The 17,505-nt window shown below is 47.3% G+C and overlaps 2 protein-coding genes across 3 annotated transcripts in view; both read right to left on the bottom strand.

The window, feature by feature from the left end:
- Nucleotides 1–105: 105 nt before the first annotated feature.
- On the bottom strand, nucleotides 106–6,383 carry LOC118126030 (ankyrin repeat domain-containing protein SOWAHB). The gene is made up of 6 exons (XM_047344532.1): nucleotides 5,746–6,383; nucleotides 4,302–5,358; nucleotides 3,858–4,049; nucleotides 2,692–3,098; nucleotides 2,300–2,487; nucleotides 106–2,122 (listed from the first exon to the last, which is right to left on the bottom strand). Exons 1-6 carry the CDS (start codon nucleotides 6,256–6,258, stop codon nucleotides 1,663–1,665), a joined length of 2,817 nt encoding a protein of 938 aa, XP_047200488.1. The 5' UTR covers nucleotides 6,259–6,383; the 3' UTR covers nucleotides 106–1,662.
- A 983-nt stretch (nucleotides 6,384–7,366) lies between these two features.
- Nucleotides 7,367–17,505, bottom strand: part of shroom3 (shroom family member 3) — a 34,221-nt gene continuing 24,082 nt past the window's right edge. Inside the window, exons 14-26 of one of the 2 annotated variants that reach the window (XM_047344500.1) lie at nucleotides 16,739–17,211; nucleotides 16,350–16,568; nucleotides 16,014–16,224; nucleotides 15,650–15,905; nucleotides 13,969–14,039; nucleotides 13,030–13,121; nucleotides 11,898–12,663; nucleotides 11,599–11,797; nucleotides 11,071–11,216; nucleotides 9,994–10,087; nucleotides 9,506–9,671; nucleotides 9,304–9,425; nucleotides 7,367–9,065 (exon numbers count right to left, since the gene is read on the bottom strand). In XM_047344500.1, coding sequence (XP_047200456.1) covers nucleotides 8,685–9,065; nucleotides 9,304–9,425; nucleotides 9,506–9,671; nucleotides 9,994–10,087; nucleotides 11,071–11,216; nucleotides 11,599–11,797; nucleotides 11,898–12,663; nucleotides 13,030–13,121; nucleotides 13,969–14,039; nucleotides 15,650–15,905; nucleotides 16,014–16,224; nucleotides 16,350–16,568; nucleotides 16,739–17,211 — 3,196 coding nt within the window. In that variant the 3' untranslated portion in view covers nucleotides 7,367–8,684. The remainder of the gene's footprint in view (nucleotides 9,066–9,303; nucleotides 9,426–9,505; nucleotides 9,672–9,993; nucleotides 10,088–11,070; nucleotides 11,217–11,598; nucleotides 11,798–11,897; nucleotides 12,664–13,029; nucleotides 13,122–13,968; nucleotides 14,040–15,649; nucleotides 15,906–16,013; nucleotides 16,225–16,349; nucleotides 16,569–16,738; nucleotides 17,212–17,505) is intronic. The other variant, XM_047344501.1, reaches the window with a different exon arrangement.

The following is a 17,505-nucleotide window of genomic DNA, read 5'->3' as shown; positions in this document are numbered from 1 at the left end:
TTCAGGTACACGTGGTAAATGTTTACACTAATGTTTATATATTTTTATAAAGTAATATTTCGAGTGGAATTGGTCCATTCATCCAATCAGAGCGAGCAGGTAACATTAGACTCCGCCTCCTTCAACAAGAGCGAAGTGCGTGTGATTGAACACGTGAAATTAATTTAGAGGAAACCATCAGATAAACATGTGTGTTTAAGAGATTTATGACAGGTCGTATACTTTTCTTAAACAGGATATAGTTATTGATTTTATAGACTGTTGCATTCTTTTACTTTTAAAACTTAAAGTATATTCAAAAGCAAGTAATTACTTTCTTTTACTTGAGTAGAAAAGTTAGTGTGTACTTTTACTTTAGTACATAGTATTTGTCCATTCATTTGTACTTTTACATGAGTAAAGTGTTTGAGTTCTTCCTCCACAGATGAAAATCAACACGACATAGAAAATAGTCGGATAAAAAGAGACTTGATGTGATTCACAGTATTTTAATATATACTGAATATTTAATCACCAACTGTGAATTTAATACTGTGAGGAAAACACTGTCAGCTTCAATATCATTTACAAACCTAAACAAGTTTCATCCTGATTATCAAAGTGATCTGTAAAAGTCACAGCGGATAATAATACAACAACGTGACTGTGTAAAGAAGGTAAACAAAATAACACCCGACAACAAAATGCATCTCAAGCTGCGTCTTTTCGCTCTTTCTCCAATTAGAGCTAATAAAAAATACTCAGTCACTTTAAAAGGAAAATTTGGGGGAATGTATTTTTCTTACAGAATGTGAGATGAGAGGATCAAATGTGACAGATAAGAAGCTACAGCCAGGAAATACTGGAGTTAGCTTAGCTTAGCACAAAGACTAGAAACAGGGGGAAACAGTTAGCCTGGTTCTGATCAAAGGCAACAAATCGACATTATATCCTGTTTGTTTGATCTTTACAAGTCGGACTTGTTATATGACAATGTTATCAAAGGAAGGACAAAAGTACAAAAATTAAAACCAGCCATCACCCTTCAGTTCACCTCAGCACCTTAAAACCCAAACACAACACAACACAACACAACACAACACACAGCAGCGTGGCTTTTATCTCGTTGAGAACGTGTTTGTGATATTTTTGCCACAACCTATGTGAGTTCATTTTTATAGAAAGTGAATCAAAGGAAGAAACTCGGAGTAAAAAGCCTCAGTGGGTGATTTTGGAAACAATGTGAAGAATATAAAGTTAACAAGCGTTGAATTTGTGCAACAAGAGCTGGACTTTGGTCTTTGTTGTTGAACAAAGTGTCCGAGTGAAACTGGAGCTCTCGTTATAAACATCCTGCTGAAAACTGATCCGCCCTGTGAAGCTAAATCACTTCTCCCTGTGAGCTTTCACACGTCTGATGATTTCAGTTCACATCAGAGGAACTGAAGGTCACAGACTCTGGTGCTTCCTGTGATCTAGTGATCTGGACTGAGCTGAATCACTGGTATATCGAGGGGACACATTAGAATCAGTTCTTTAATCAGAAACTATCTGACAGTTTAAACCGTGAGACCATTTGTGAGACCAGCTGACCGTTAACCTCCAGTTCAGTGGTGGGTCAATCAACCAGGTTCTAGAATTATCCAAACAAAATCCAACTTAATGCATCAGTTGGAGTTTTCTTTAAAATAAGAAGTTAGATTTGTGTCCGTAAAACCGGCGCATTGATTTGTGTTTGAGTAACGCAGCGATCGAAGACGACCTTTTCACCCGAATCGTGCCCGCGATGGTCAACGGCCTCTCTCCCGAGGAGGCTGTGGAGAGATGATGGCGGCGGCGGCGGTGCTGCTGCTGTTGTTGATCCCAGCTGGCGTCTACTTTCATGCCTGGTCCGTCTCCGCCCAGAGCGACTCGAGCTGGTGCGCCCAGCAGCTGGAAGATTTCCAGCGGTGCGTTGCAGCTCAGGTACTGCCAGGGCTTCTTTCCCGCCGTGTCCCTGAGCTTCACGTCTGCATCGAACTTGCTGACCAGCAACCGCATTATGTTCTTGTTGCCGTGGATGGCGGCGACATGGAGAGGCGTGTGGCCACATGTCGACCTGGCGTTGACGTCAAACATCAAACCGACCTTTTGGACTCCATACCTGAAACCACAGCCGGAGAGAGAAGATCAGTGCCGGGTCACACAGAGTATTAATCCATATCAGCAGCTCAGACTAATTACAGACCACAAAGCTTTTACTTTTAGGAGTGAAACCAGTTTCAGAATCCCACATGAATCCGACCTTCATCAGACTCATCATCAACAGTTTGCTTCGTACCATAAGGTGTTGAGGACTCGGTGGTCTCCGTGTTTAGAGATCCAGTGCAGCACGGTGAAGCCCGAGATGAAGTCTCTCTTGTTGAGCAGGGACGGGTCATCTCTGAACAAGGAGTAGATGTCGGTCCAGGCCCCCGCCGCCCCCTTCACCAGCCAGTCGTGCTCTTTGGGCTCCAGAGGAACCAACGACTGACAACAGGGATCGAACAACGGCTCCGTTAACCGATTCAGTCAATTATCAAATGGAGAGTAAATCAAGGAATATGCAGCAGACACATAAAAGCAGCGGGACGGTACTGATGTTAATGAACAGAATCAATACAATGAACGATTCCCAATTTACAAACTACTACTACTGAGAATAGTACAGTAGTTTTGAAGAAGTGGTCTCACCTGTTTACTGGAGCCTTCATGCTGAGCGGTGGAGGGGGGGGCAGTGGTAAGAGAAGGGAGGCTCCTCCTGCCTCCTCTCCGCTCCTCCCCCTCGACCAGGTCAGCCATGCTGTGGCTGCGCGGCGGCGTGGAGCAGGACGACAGAGAGGAGGAGGAAAGGTTGTGACGTAGACTGAGTGAGGAGGAGATCAGCTGGAGGCGGTTCAGTCGGGCCGCCTCACTTCCTCCTCCTCCTCCCTTCCCCTCCTCCTGGAGGAGCTGGTCGAGGTCAGCCCCGAGGCTGCAGCACATCCTGCTCCTCACCTGACGGCTGAGCCGCCTGGTGACTGCCGGGCGCTGCCGGACAGGGGACGAAAGGGAGGAGCCATCGCTGGACTCAGCGTTCTCATGGTCGTCATAGAGATCACCTGAGGGAGGAGGGAAAGGGTTCAGGACATCGATCATCAGAACGTTTCTCACGGCACCGTCTGGTTTCCAATCGGCCTCAGTCCGAGGCTGAGGACCTTGACGTCCAAAGCCACGATGATTGTTACGTAAAATGAAAAACAGCTGAAACGTCTCTTCAGAGGACGTCATGGTGTCTCACACAGACAGACAGAGGCCGTTGTGTAAAGGATGATAAAGAGAACTTCAAAATAAAAGTTCAATCTCTCTACCTTCACTTTCCTCTTTTGTACTGTTCTGACAGTGATGTCACACAATCTGTTGGGACACGAACCCGACATGTTGCAACACGTTCAGAACAGAAACCTTCTTTACATTTTTAATCTGCCTGTTATAGTTCCCATTCCAACACGCCCATCACACCTCAGGTACAGACTGAACTGCAGGGTGCAGTGTGTCCACCTCTCTAGTTTATCACCTGTTACTGTTTCTCATGGATGTGACTAACGAACTGTGATGAATTCCTCTCAGTTGGGGAAACAACCTGTAACCAGAACCTTTTGAATCTGAGATATTGGAAACAAGTTGGCGGCAGGTTTGGTTTAGTTTGGTTCTGAAACCTAAACACGTATTAAGTTTACAATGATATTAAACAGAAAAGTCTTTTTCAGGCAATTCTACTTGATAAATTAATAATCAGTCATCAAACTGTTTCTGTCTGAACTTGATGTATTTAGTTGAACACTGAACGGTCAATAGAGAAAAGCCCTTTGAACTCTGACCTGTGGAGAGGTGCCATGGCAACACTCGGCGTTTAGAGTCCTGGTTGCCATGGAGATGTTCGGTGGAGCGATGGAACGGTGACAAACGACCTGCTGTGGTTTTACTGTCGTCGAGATGCGTCACAGACTCAAGCTGGGTCCTTTGTGCTCGCTGGAGGACGTCCTCGATGATACGTCCACGGCCCGTCTCACCTGTTGAGTTCAAACAGAACAGAGTGATGTACTTTATTATGAAGGTTCTGAAAGTTTTTTCTTTACTTGTTGATGTCCAGAGGAAAGTGGACAAAGCTCCTCCCACATTGTGTGACTGCAGATAAGGGGTGGAGCTTGTGAGCACCAATCAGCTACGGCAGCTAAACTAAGCTAAGCTAAGTCTTTCTCCTGATTATGCAAAAATAAAATATTAAAGTACAAATTATTTACTCAAGATGCATCAGGCTTTACCTGCCGGGGCCTGTAGATCCTCGTAGCTGCTGTTCCACCGGGATCCTCTGGAGGAGCCAGACGGAGGCCAGTCGCTGCTGGAGAAGCCGGCGTCCGAGGAGGGGGAGAAGACGCTGCTGTGGCTGGACGACAGTAGCGCCCCCTGGCTGTGAGGAGGCCTGGCTTCCAGCTGGACGCCTGAAGGCTGCGAGGATCGATGGTCCTGGTGGAGGTCCTGATGAGGAGAAACCTCTCTGACTCGGTCTGGAGATGGCGTGTAACTCTCTGGTCGGCTGTGTCTGATGGGCGTCGACTCTGGTGACACATATGCTGGTCCCCCCCCTGCCCCCGCCCACTGTCCTTTTAGCTCCACCCCTGGCTCAACGCCAGCAACTGGGCCATGGGGGGTCAGCGTTCCCCCTTCCACGTCCTGGATGTAAATCTTTGGGACATTCCTTTCTGATGAAGAGGAGGAGGCAACAGAGGGAGGTGCAGGTGACTCTATGATGCACGGCGAGGAGGCGGAGAGGGCCCTCATGGGGCCTTCTAACGGCCACACTCCTCCTGCTGAGCCTCGCCTCATGTGGACCTCCTCCTCTTCCTCGTCTTCATCTTGAGAAACAGCAGATTTGTAGCTCGGCCTGTGTCTGATTCGGCGTGGAGCGACCTGAGGATGAAGAGGAGGCTCTTGACGAAGGGCTCCTCCTCCTCCTCCTCCTCCTCCTCCTCCTCCAGGCTGCACACAGCCCTCCCTGCCCCTGAGGGCTTGAGGGGCTGCCCCCTGCTGGCGGGTTTCTCCATGATGTCGGACCACAGGTGTGATCCCAGGGGGGGGGCCGAAACCCAGAGTCTGCTGCCGCACCTCGGTGCACTGAAGTAAGACAGGAGGAGCAGACCCAGCGGGGGTCTTCAGGGGAGGTTCCTCAGAGAAGTGGAGAGGAGCAGCTGCTGCAGGAGAAACACGAGGCTCAGGTGAGATGTTCACCTGCTGCTGGTGGTGGTGGGGGTGGGGGTGGTGTGGTGGTTGTTGTTGTTGTGGCTGGTGCTGCTGGTGTGGTTGTTGTTGCTGGTGTGGTTGTGGTTGTGGTTGTTGGCTGGTGTGGTTGTTGTTGTTTTGGTTGTTGTTGCTGGTGTGGTTGTTGTTGTGGTTGTTGCTGGTGTGGTTGTTTTGTTTTGTTGTTGTTGCTGGTGTGGTTGTTGTTGCTTTGGTTGTTGTTTTGGTTGTTGTTGCTGTTGCTGGTGTGGTTGTTGTGGTTGTTTTGGTTGTTGTTGCTGGTGTGGTTGTTGTTGCTGCTGGTGTGGTTGTTGTTGTTTGGTTGTTGTTGTTGCTGCTGTTGTTGTTGTGGTTGTTGTTGTTGTTGTGGTGGTTGTTGTGGTTGTTGTGGTTGCTGTTGCTGGTGTGGTTGTTGTGGTTGTTGTTGTTGTTGTTGCTGTTGTGGTTGTTGTTGGTTGTTGTTGTTGCTGGTGGTTGTTGTTGTGGTTGTTGTTGCTGCTGCTGGTGTGGTTGTTGTTGTGGTTGTTGTTGTGGTTGTTGTATTTTACGTTTCAGGTTCAAACTCGTCTCCATGTTGTTGTTGATGATGATTCCAGCTGCAGGTAGGATCGTTTTCATGGCGGTTTCTCCCGGCGGGGCGGGTACTGCCACCTCCCTCAGCTGTGCTGGTGTCCGGGGCTCTTCCGGTCGCACCGGGCTCAGGTGAGTGTTCTCCGGGGACACGGAGCCTCTTGCTCCACCTCCTCCGTCCCCCGGGACATGTCCCCGGAACTTCTTCCTGAGGACCACGTAGGACACTCCGTCCTCCTGCCGGACCGTCGCCAGGGTGTTAACGAACCTCTTGAACAGCTCCCGGTTTCGGTCCCGGTCCGCGTGGTTCCGGATAAAGTTCCTGAAGTGAAGCAGCAGGTCGGAGTTCTTCGCGGAGCCTCCGCTGCTCCGGAGGTAAAGAAGCACCGCGTCCTGAGATAGGTCTGTGGCCATGATGGACCCTGTGTGTGTCTGTGTGTGTCTCTAACTTTGTGTGTCTGTCTGTGTGAGTGTGTGAGAGTGCTCGTTCCAAAGGTCGGTTCTGTCACTCAGGAATGAAGCTCCGCCCACCTCAGGTATTTAACCCCCGCCCCACCTGCTGCATTCCTGCACGTGACCCGGATGTTTGAGTGATGTGGAGACTTTGGTTTTTATTCTTTTGTTACAGAAACCAAATGTTCAGTTTAATAATATAATAATAATAATAATAATAATAATAATAATAAAAACCAATAAACATATATTAAAAATAAATTATGAGGAAATTCGAATCATAGATTTCAGATGACTCAAGTAAGTGACCTCTGACCTTTGACCACTGAAATCATTAAGAGATTGAGATATCTTGTTCACAACCACCGGATGGACAACCTGAAAACAGCCACCAGGGGGCGATCGAGATGATTTGGCTTCACTTTTGGGAGCCATCATTACATTTCATTGAGCTGATGCTTTTATCCAAAGCGACTTACGATAAGTGCATCAACCATGAGGGAACAAACCCAGAACAACAAGAATAGAGAAAGTACAATTTCTTCAAAAAAGCTAAACTACAAAGTGCTATAAGTAAGTGACATTTAAGTGCTACTAAATTGTTAGTTTCGTGTCGTCATGTCGTCCATCTTTATTTACTTTGGGCCGAGCGATGAAGTGGTTTTCACGTAGAGAAAAAACGAAGTGTATCAATGTGTTGAGCTCTGACTGTGTCGTCCCACTCACTGAACACAGGACATTACCCATGATCCCCTGCTGTAAGTAGACGTTAGCAGGTGTTAGCAGGTGTTAGTAGGTGTGAGCAGATGTTAGCAGATGTTAGCAGGTGACTACTATGAAAGTACTATGAAAATGTGGCTTCAGTAGATCACACATCAATACCTCTGTGTGTTTTTACACTAAACGCTGTTCCAGTGTAGAACTTAAGACAAGATGGAGAATATGTTCTACTCTTCAGCGTGATGCACCTGACTCTGTCCAATCAGAGGACATGTTGGTGAAGGGTTCACCTGTGCAGGTGGAGAATGTGTGAGTGTGTTTGTGTGTGTGTGTCATAAAGAGTCTGAAGTCGTTTACGAAATACTTTTATTTTGCAAAAACCAGGAGCAGTTTTCCAATCGCCCTTTTTCTTTCAAAGCAAACATTGAATTTGATTCAACGATAAAACCAAGAAATGTCTCCGATTCTCTGTTTGTGGAAAAAACAATGAAACAAACAGTAAAATCAGTGACGACGACAGAAGGCAGAACGTGAGCTGTAATGTTTGCGGCGTATTTAAAAGGTGCTCAAAGGATAAAAAAAACTTCTGTATTTAAGATTTACACGTCGCTGCAGATTTTAATTACACAATAAATATTGACCCTGTAGAACAGAAGCTCTTTGTGCCATTTGGAGTCCGGGGGGATGTGAAGAACATGCGACTGGTTTTTAAACCTGATGTTTTATTGATGAACCACAGTGAGAAACTTTTAAATGAACGAGAAACGAGAAGAAAAATAAAGAAGAGAAAAGAAACACTTGATGTCACAAAGTGATTGTGTCGTAATGATGAGAAATATTTTATCTAAGTGGAGCAAAATGTATATTTATTTTAAATTCATTATTGTGTCAACAAGTTGGGACATCAAATGTTTGAATAGAGGAGAAAGTCTGAGGAGGAATGAGAGTTTCTGGTTCAGTGTAAATTCATCGTAAACCAGTCAAACAGCTGAAAGTGCTACGAGCTGCAGTGACAGTGACGAGTTCAGATCCGTGAGCGAGGACACGCCCACGAACGTTTAAGGACAATTCCAGAGACAGAAGCATTTCTAGGATTCCTGCTGGTTTCTTTCTAACCTGCAGGTTCATCCACTCTTCTCCGAGTCGGTGCTTCCACTGTGAGATTTACGAGCTCTGAGTGATTCTAGTTCTGAAAATGTTTGTGATTTATCTGCTGAAAGGATCAGAAAGGATTTTTACCAGGAGTTTACAGACGGTCGTGTATTTTGATCATAAGATTTTTAGCTGTAACTCTAGAATCTTCCTTTTGACGATGAGCTTTCTTCGAACGAACCTTTCTGAGGATAAAGAAGCTGTTTTCAGACGTGAACTTTAAAAAAGTGTCATTTTCTGGAGTCACGTCTGGAAACCGCTTTAGAAACATTGACAGCAGTGAGTTCGAGTCCCGGCCGACGCTGAGGTGAACAAAGGTTAAACTGAATAGTGACGAGGCACGTTAACGTCTTTTCTTCTTCATGTATAAATCCTGCATAGTTTCTTCAGTGTGAACAGAACCTGCGTCAGGTTTTCTCCTTCACGAGACACCTTCAGAGTTTTTAAGGAACCAATCGTCTCTTCATCATTTCCTGTCCTCCACTGCCACCTGCAGCAGTGGCATCGCCATGACGTCACAGTGACGTCACCGTGGTGGGCCTGACGGAGTGGGCGGGGCCTGGCAGCAGCGGTGGAAACAAAGAGGAACAGGGTGGCAGTAAGAACGGAGAGGCCCTCGACCAGCCGCGAGCCTCCGCCACCTCCACCGGCAGGCTCTCGGCGAGCCGCGTCAGCTGCTCCTCCTCCTGTCGAATGAGGTCCTCCAGGTGCCGTCGGCGAATCAGAAGCGAGGGTTTGGTGCTGACGAAGCGGCGGTAGTCCCGGAGCTGCGGTTCGGTGAGGTAGCCGGACAGGATGGCGTGGACGACCCGCTGCCGCCGGTCCAGGTTCTCCTTCAGCTCCCAGGCGTCTTCGGTTTGACGGAGGAGCAGAGAGCGTTTGTGATGGAGGGAATCCTGACGAAGAGGAGGAGACGGAGTTTCAACAGTTTATTCATAATAAACAAGTGTTTATACTTTTAAACTGTTCTTAGCTACATCCCAATGGAAACTACAACTTAACAATCCATCTGGCCACTGGGTGTCGCCACCGAGGAGGCAAACGGTTTCACAAGAGATGGAGCTCAGGTGAACTGAGACAGGTCAGACAGGTAAAGACGTGTATGACAGACAGGTGAGTGACGTCCTGTCTCACCTGCTCCTCCGCTGCGTCCTCCTGCGTTAGCTCCTCCCTCTGCAGAGCGAGCAGCGCCCTGTCGATCCTCGACAGTCGACTGCACAGCGACAACAGCAGGTTCACGATTTTCTCCAGATCTCCTGCAAACACAACATGTCAGTCTCTAACAGCAAGGCATCATGGGAGCTGTAGTATTATTGGTGACGGTGTGATGCTGTACCGATGAACATGCTGTACTTGTCCCTCTCATTGGTTTTAAGGCGCTCCTGCACCAACGCCTCCATGCTCGCCTCCAGCTCCTGGTGATGCTTCTGCTCCTCGCTCAGCGCCTCCTTCTCCTGCCGCAGAGCGTCCACGCTGCTCCTCAGAGCCTCACACAGCTCCACCTAGTGGACAGAGAGGGAGAGTCTCAGGAGTTTCACTGGTCAAGGTTGATATGTTCTCGTCACCATTCGTTAGCAGTTTAAGGCAGAAACTACACGACTGGTTGTATTGAAACGTGTCTGAGGGACGATGGGGGAAGAACTCGTTAACATCTGGAGCAAATTCAATTCAGGAGTCGGTGATTTATGGACCTGATGTGAGACTCAGATGTTTACTTCCCATTATTTTGTTGCTTTGCAATAGATTTAGTATTTATTGGTTTATAATAATAATAATAATGATGATGATGATAAAGTGAAGAGTAATAAAAGATTTTCTTTTTACCTTTCTAGTGTTGACGTCTTTGTCCTCCTCTTCGGTCTCTTTGTCTCCATCCATCTCTGAGCTTGGAGCAGAACCAAAGATTCCACCTTGGATCCTGAGGAAACAACACAATCTATAAAATCTTATTTAAAATGTATTTCTGTCATTTCTTCCCGATCAGTTACTCGTTTATTTCTTTTCATAAACAGACGAATGAGGATGAGACTGGACCTCAGAGACTAATCAGCACAACAGAAGATCTCAAACAAGCCGGTATGAGCTCCTGTTTTCATGTTCATCTGTTCATTGTAATATTTGTTCATATTATTCTCTTTAATATGGTCCTCTGTAGTATCCACTCTGGCCGCCAGGTGGCAGTGTAGTTCAACTGTTAATACCTGTCGACATTAAAATCAAACAAGTGACCAAAATGAACTAAGTAATCAGTAATGAACATCCGACCACTACGGCAACAGGGAAGGACAATTGGAAACAGTTTGTTTTCTGAGCTGAAACTGCAGCAGCTTCTTTTAGAATCTGAAACGTGTTGAGATGTTGATCAGGTTCGTCTGGTCCATCCTGACGATGAGGTCAACAACATCCTGTCAACAGGGAATCACACTTTCACCTTCTAACCTGCTTCCGGTGCAGGGAAGCTAAAATATATTAGATTGATTTGTTCTGGAAACAAGGAAACACAACTTTCACATGAACACAACAAAGAGCTGCACAAGTTTCACTGGGATCAAAGTGAAACTTGGCTGAACATTTCTAATGGAAAGATTCTCTTGAAATCTTGAGTGGATGACTGATGTCGTCTCTCCGGAGGAAACATTCCTTCCCCGAACACGACGTTCACCAACAAACCCAAACACTTTTTAAGATGTCGCTGACTTTAAAAGTCACAACGTGCAGAGACAGCAGAGGTTTGTTGTTTCCTCTGTGTCGCAGATAAAAGGACGTCAGCCGACACAAGAATGTAAATGTTGGTTTACAGGAATGTTCGTCTTATTTTGGAAATACAAATCAAAGTGATTTTAGAATAACAGTGAAATAGTCAAATCATTTAAACACAAAAACACATGAAGTCACAATTACCCTTCGTCCAACTGACGGCTGCCTCTGTGCAGCCAATGAGATTTATCAGCTGTTCTGCTGTTTGGAAAAATCTCCTTCAGTAGCTCAACGGTGGATTTAGCTCCCCACGTGTCCAGGAGGGGCGCCAGAGAGCTGTCCTGCAACACCTGGGCACAATGAAAATGGAAGAGTTGAAACCAACTAGGTAAGAGGACAAAGGTAGAGACGGTAGTAGGATTAGGGGACAAAGGTAGAGATGGTACTAGGTAAACGGTACTAGGTGGACAAGTGAAAGAAAGGTGAGCTAGGCAAGGTAGAGACGGTACTAGGTTGGGACAAAGACTACTACTAGGTTGGGACAGGTGAGACGGGAAACGTAGAGACGGTACTAGGATTAGGGGACAAAGGTAGAGATGGTACTTGGGTTAGGGGACAAAGGTAGAGACGGTACTTGGGTTAGGGGACAAAGGTAGAGACGGTACTTGGGTTAGGGGACAAAGGTAGAGACGGTACTTGGGTTAGGGGACAATGGTAGAGTTAGGTACCAACCAACTTCTGGGCCAGCGCCTCCACTCGCAGCTCCTCTGGTGTCTTCTCCCTCTCGGGCAGGGGCTGGTACTCCTGACTGAGGCTGTCCTGGGTTGTGGTGTGGGTGTTGATGGGGGTGATGGTGGACAGCACAGGTGGAGGGAAGACATTGGAGGGGGGAGGGGGGGTCGACTTCCTGCTGGGAACTTCTGAATCAGGACTGGATTCAGGGAAGAGACGAGGAAGAAGAATTGAATCAGATCACAAAAGGTTCATGTTGATATTTGCATTTCGGTTTGAATATTATAAAAATAACAAACCTTCCCACAGACCTGAGTTCAGCTTCTTCGTGCTCCAACTCGACAGGAGGGGGAGGAGGTGGGAAGTCCTCCACGAGGCTCGTCTCTCTGATTGGAGGAGGAGGGGAGGGAGGGGCAGGGCTTTGGAGGAAGACCTCGTCACAGTCGTCCTGCGATCGGCCTCTGGAGGATTCTAACGGGTGCGGCGGCTCAATTGGGCTTAAGAGTCTGGACTCTGAGATTCTCAGTGAGGACAGGTGGCGCATGGACGGATAGAAAGTCGGGGAAGGAGACGACGAACTGTTCTCGCTGTCCTTCCTGTCGGTTGGGGCTGAGGGCGGGGGCAGGGGGGTTGGCATCACCGGTGGAACATGGTTGGTGTTTTCTGAGGAACGGCCACCTCTCATCTCTAAGCTCTGCGCTCTCCCTCTGTACGCGTCCTTCTCAGGTTCCTCTAAAATGCTGAAGTCACTCAAACGGCGTCTGGTCTGTCTGTCCGTCACCAGGGTTTCATCAAGCCCGGTAATGTGAGTGTCAGCACCCACAGCGCCCTCACTGGTGCTGGTTATTTGGATGTCTGGGTAGGTGAAGGCGTCCAGGTGGGCCAGGCTCAGCCCCTCGTTGGGTTGCCACTCGGTGCCTCGTCCATCCGGAGCCCCCGGAGAGGAGAAGGGGCAGGGCAGGCCGACTGAGGCCGCCAGGGTGGAGGTGCTGTGGGCTCGTAGGCGCTCGCTGGTCCTCTGGCGCTCTCTATGGGCGACAGGAGTGTGGGAGGAGGAGCCTGGGTCTACGATCAGAATACAAAGAAGAGTCAGAGAGAGGATTCAAGAATTATCATTTACCAAAGAACGATTGGATTAATCTACGAGGCCGTAAATCTAGTTATGGAGGTTATGGTTTCACCCCCGTTCTTTGGTTTGTAAGCGTGTTTGTTATTATTAAGCAAGAAAAAACTATTGGACGTATTAAAACGAAACTTGGTGGACAGATGCGATGTGGGTCAGAGAAGATCCCGTTAAACTTTGAAGCAGATCTTTCTTGAACTTTGTGAATTAGGACATTTTTCAACATGTTCAACATCGATGATCTTGACCATTGGAGACTATTGGACTTTGGTATGATCTCTACTGAGAGACATTTCAAGGTGAGGGACCTGGAGGAGGTGCTGCAGACTGGATGGTGTTCAGACTGTCCTGGGATGGTTGAGGACAGACGAGACCCTCTGGATCCTGGATGTCTGCAGGTCTGAAAGAAACCAGAAGTAACAGAGAGCTGTGAATGAGTCGATATGTTCAGTATTAGATTCATTGTTTACTTCTGCTGCTCAGAGCGGTTTGTAAACGAGCGTATGATTTTTAAAGGTCATGAACCAGCGGTGATGGTTCCTGGTTAAATTCAGAGCATCAGTGTAAACAGTCAGAATTCCTGCAGTGACCTTTGACCTTCACATCTTCAGAACAAACATAAACCTCTGTGGGCAGATTTTGGTATTTTGTTTATTTTTCTGTCTTCCTTAAATTCCTCAGTATCTCCTCCTCCTCTTCATCACTCCTCCCTTCCTCCCTTCCTCCCTTCCTCCCTTCCTCCCTCCTCTAAACTCTTTAGCTCCTTCGATTCAACCCCTTCACTCCTTTGTCTCATTTCCTATCTTCCTCCCCCTCACTCCTTCCATCACTTCTCACCTCAAACTGCCTCGTCCTCCCTCTTCTCCTCCCTTCATACCAACCACTCCTCCCTCCCTCCCCCCTCCCTCTCCAGGAGCTTGCCTGGAGTTTAATTTAAAACCATTTGGAGAAGACTCTTCCTCACTTCCAACTCAATCCATCATCTCTTGTTCTTTCACCTCATCTCCATCCTTCCCTCTTTTCTCTTTTTTACCTTTCTCCTCCTTTACTGTCGTCTTCCCTACTTATTAACTTTCAGGATCCCTTTTCTTCTTTTCTTTTCTTGTTTCACTTCCTTCTTCATTTCCTTCTTCCTTCTCTTCCTCTGCTTCATTCCCTCCTTCCACCTGTTGTCCTCCCTCTCATTTTAAACCCAGGATGTAAAACCTGCTCTCAGATCATGATCAGCTGTTTGGTCACATGATTACCTGTCCGCAGGTTGAGCGCAGCGTCCAGAGGAGAACACACCGAACATCCTGACCTCGCCTGCAGGGACGTCCTGAAACACACAAATATATATTTTTATAGTTCAAAATCTAAATTGGGAAAAGAAAGTTAAAGGTCATTTGGTTCATAGGAATTTTTTAGGAAACCACTAAAATCGTTTTCCTGTAATTTGTATTCCTTACCTTCCTAATTAGCAGGATTACTCAAAAACTACTGGAAAGATTATTATATGTAACTGAACATGTAAATTATCGTTAATCTCCGAGAGGCTTCAAAATCGGAATAAATCTAAATAACTTTTTGGGAGTTTAGTTTTTTTGAATATTACGTATCTGAACTATCATGAACACTGAGTGTTCCTGTTTGTGACCAAATCTAAAAAACAGACCCAGACTGTGGCAGCTTCAGAAATCACATGTCTGACCTCAGATGTTATCAAACCCTGAAAACAGACACCGCTGCCTCAAGTGTTTGATCCCAGCGTCACAAGCTTCTTTTACTTTAAAAAGAAAAACAGCTTCATGTGCTCCCCATTCACTTTATGAATCAAATGGTGCGTTCAAATAGATTTTAGTTTTGTGCTCAGCAGTGGACTCGCACACCGACAACTCTCCAGCAGAATCTCGAGTCATCTCCCAGTTGATTCAGAAACCAACTGAAACCAGAGGCTACCTGGAGTCACAGAGCTGGACAATGAAAGAAAAGCTTTTATAGTTTGGGAGTTAACACCAGTTTGGCCGTAATGCACACTTTTCCCACCACTAATCTAAAAATGTACCACTGCCCCCCCCTGCTGTGAAATCTATTGTTTAAAGTAGAGGGCAGAGTGTCTGTTTGTCTGTCTGAACTCTAATGATGTTTATGTGACACTCTGATCACTGACAGAGATAAACGACAAATTCATCCTCTGCTGCATTCCTGTAGGACCTCTGTAGATATGTCATATGTTCTGTATACGTGTGCGTGTTATCTTTGCCATCGTCCACATCGGACAGCGCCCAGCCACCGGCTCCGGCTCTCCGGCACCTCACAGGAAACTGAGGATTCAAGGAATTTCCTGTGCGACTCTGGGACCAAATGTCCTCCAACGACAAACTGTCGTCAAATAATCAAGGATCATGACTTTGTTTGAGACTTGTTTCAAGTAGCTGATGTTTCATTTCATACCAGAGTGGACAATAGCAAACATAAATCAATACGCTTAACGATGAGATGTCACTTTATGTATTAAGACTTATAACTTGTATCTATTTTTTGTTTTGAAAAAGTCCTTTTGATATTTTATCCGTGTGCAGACATCATGATAAATCTGTTAAGTGAGACACTCATATTCATGTTTTCATGCTCTAATGTTCAGAATCACTTTCCTCAGACTGTCCATCGCTGCAGCTCCTCTCTTCAGCCTCTGTCTCAAACACTTGGTTTTAGCTCCTGTCTCTTTAAGACCCCCCTCCTGATAAAGCCCAGTCTGCCCTGATTGGTCAGCTGAAACACTCAGTTGTGATTGGTTAACCATTTTCAGAGCATGTAGGAACTGTCGGCCTCTGCTCTCTCTTTACCCGGCGTCATTAGGGGACAAGCCAGACCAGCATCATGCAAATGTGGGGTATTATGGTGACATCACTTCCACACTTGGCTCTGATTGGACAGTCCTCGTCTTACCTTGATAACTCTCTCCCCGGTCGGGGAGGAGCGGGAGCGGGTGTGTGTCGCCTGTCTCTCCTCGGAATGCTCCAGCAGATCCTCAGCGGACGCCGACCTTCCTGGAGTCTGATTGGACCCGGCCCTCTGCAGAGCCCCATTGAGCTGCCTGGACAGACCCAGGCTGAGTTGAGGCTCTGCGTCCGGCTGCTGGTGACCCGGGCCTGCTTCAGACCTGAGATCCTGAAGGGACTTGGCCTGGAGCTCAGGAGGAGCACTGGAAAGAGAAACCAGGAAAACTGTTATTAAACTGTAAAAATTCGTTTTTCGGTCTGGACTAAAGTGGCGTTAGCGTTAGATGTTGCACGTGTCTGGATTTGGTTACCGGTGTGCTGGGTGCGCTGGAGGCCTCGGAGTCGTCACTCTTCCCGGGTAAAAGAGGTTGGACTGGTGGTTACGCAGGTCGATTCCAGGGGGAAGAGTGGAGCAGATGCGCCGCTCCCCAGAAGAGTGGCTTTGTTCTAGACCAGAGTCCTGGAGGGAGAGCAGGCTGGAGGCGGAGGAGAGGCTCTGGGTTTCTGAGTAACTGTAGGAGACTGGAAGGAAGATAGGAAAGAGGAAGAAAGCAATAATGTGATTACTGATTTGTCTTCATCATCACATCAATACGCCTCAGTCACTGTTTTCTTTCTTTAGATCCACACTCCCTCCTTACACTCACCCATATGGTTGTTGTTGTCCGGTTGTATAAAAGCGCTGCGAGGCCTCCTCTGTCCTCCCTCTTCTCTCCTCACGCTTCTCTTCCTCTCAACATACTCGGCGAGAGCGTCGTGCTGAAGCTGCCGTAGGTCGGGCCTCGACGTGGCGTTCTGAGGAGCCCCGCCCCCGACACGACTTGCTGCCAGTTCAAATATCTTCCGCCGGTCTTTCACGCTGGTCTCTGACAGACAGGAGATCAGGGTCATGGTTACTGACTTGGTGCTAAAGAGGCATTTCTGTCAGTATTTATAAAGAATTAAGATTCAATACAAAGCCGGATTCTCCCCAAATTAAGCTTTAGTTAGCCCAAAGCTAAAGTTACCTAAAGTAAGTAAGAGTTTTCTTATTTACCTCCTCCACGCCTGAAGAGGGCAGCAGTCTCAGTATCTGAAATCCCAACCTCGTTCATATTCTCTGGCTCCGAGTATGAGCGCTTCTTCTGCTCTGCCATCAGACGCTTGCGGCCACAGATTCGTATCACAGCAGGAGGTCCAACTGCTGGGATACTGGGCAGAGCTGGAGGGCTCGGTCCTCGAACCTCCGGGGTAACCACATGCCGCTCCTTCGGGGTGTGAGGGGAAGGGACCGGTGGTGGTGACTGTGGTGTGATGATGATGCCATGTGGCTTGGGCATGGTTTTTGGGCCTTTTTTCTCCAGGGAGTGGTACTTGGCAGGGACGGCTGGAGAATGGTGGCTGCTGGAGGAGGACGCAGGAGAAGGAGCTGCAGGTGGAGGGCTGATTGAGGAGTTGAGGTCGCTCCGTCTGAAGGAGGTGGACCGCAGGACCTTAGACTGGGCATCTTTCAAAGAGTCTCTGTAAGATCTGATTAGAGACAAGTTTTCAAAGTCAGGATTGGTCATATTGAAAGACTCAGTTTATAATGATTGACCTCTTAGGTACTGGAAGACTCTGACTTGTTGAAGGACTCTGACCTTGGAAAGGACTCTGACCTTGGAAAGGACTCTGACTTATTGGAGATCCATGACCTGTTAAAATACTAAACTCCCAAAGGACTCTGACCTTGTGAAGGCCTGTAAGCAGTTGGGAGACTGACTTGCAGGGAAAGACCCTGAATTGTTGGAAGACTCTAAACCGCTAAAGGACTTTGACCATTTG

This window comes from Hippoglossus stenolepis, chromosome 18 (genome assembly GCF_022539355.2).
Source record: "Hippoglossus stenolepis isolate QCI-W04-F060 chromosome 18, HSTE1.2, whole genome shotgun sequence".
NCBI lineage: Eukaryota > Metazoa > Chordata > Actinopteri > Pleuronectiformes > Pleuronectidae > Hippoglossus > Hippoglossus stenolepis.
This window is presented reverse-complemented; position numbering and strand designations above follow the sequence as displayed.

Excerpts from the sequence above, each read along its gene's own strand:
- LOC118126030 (XM_047344532.1), bottom strand. The coding sequence starts at position 6,258 with ATGGCCACAGACCTATCTCAGGACGCGGTGCTTCTTTACCTCCGGAGC. Across the intron at positions 3,099-3,857 it reads GCCATGGCACCTCTCCACAG|GTGATCTCTATGACGACCAT; the intron begins GTCAGAGTTCAA and ends CTCCTCCCTCAG. Across the intron at positions 2,123-2,299 it reads CGAGTCCTCAACACCTTATG|GTATGGAGTCCAAAAGGTCG; the intron begins GTACGAAGCAAA and ends CTGTGGTTTCAG.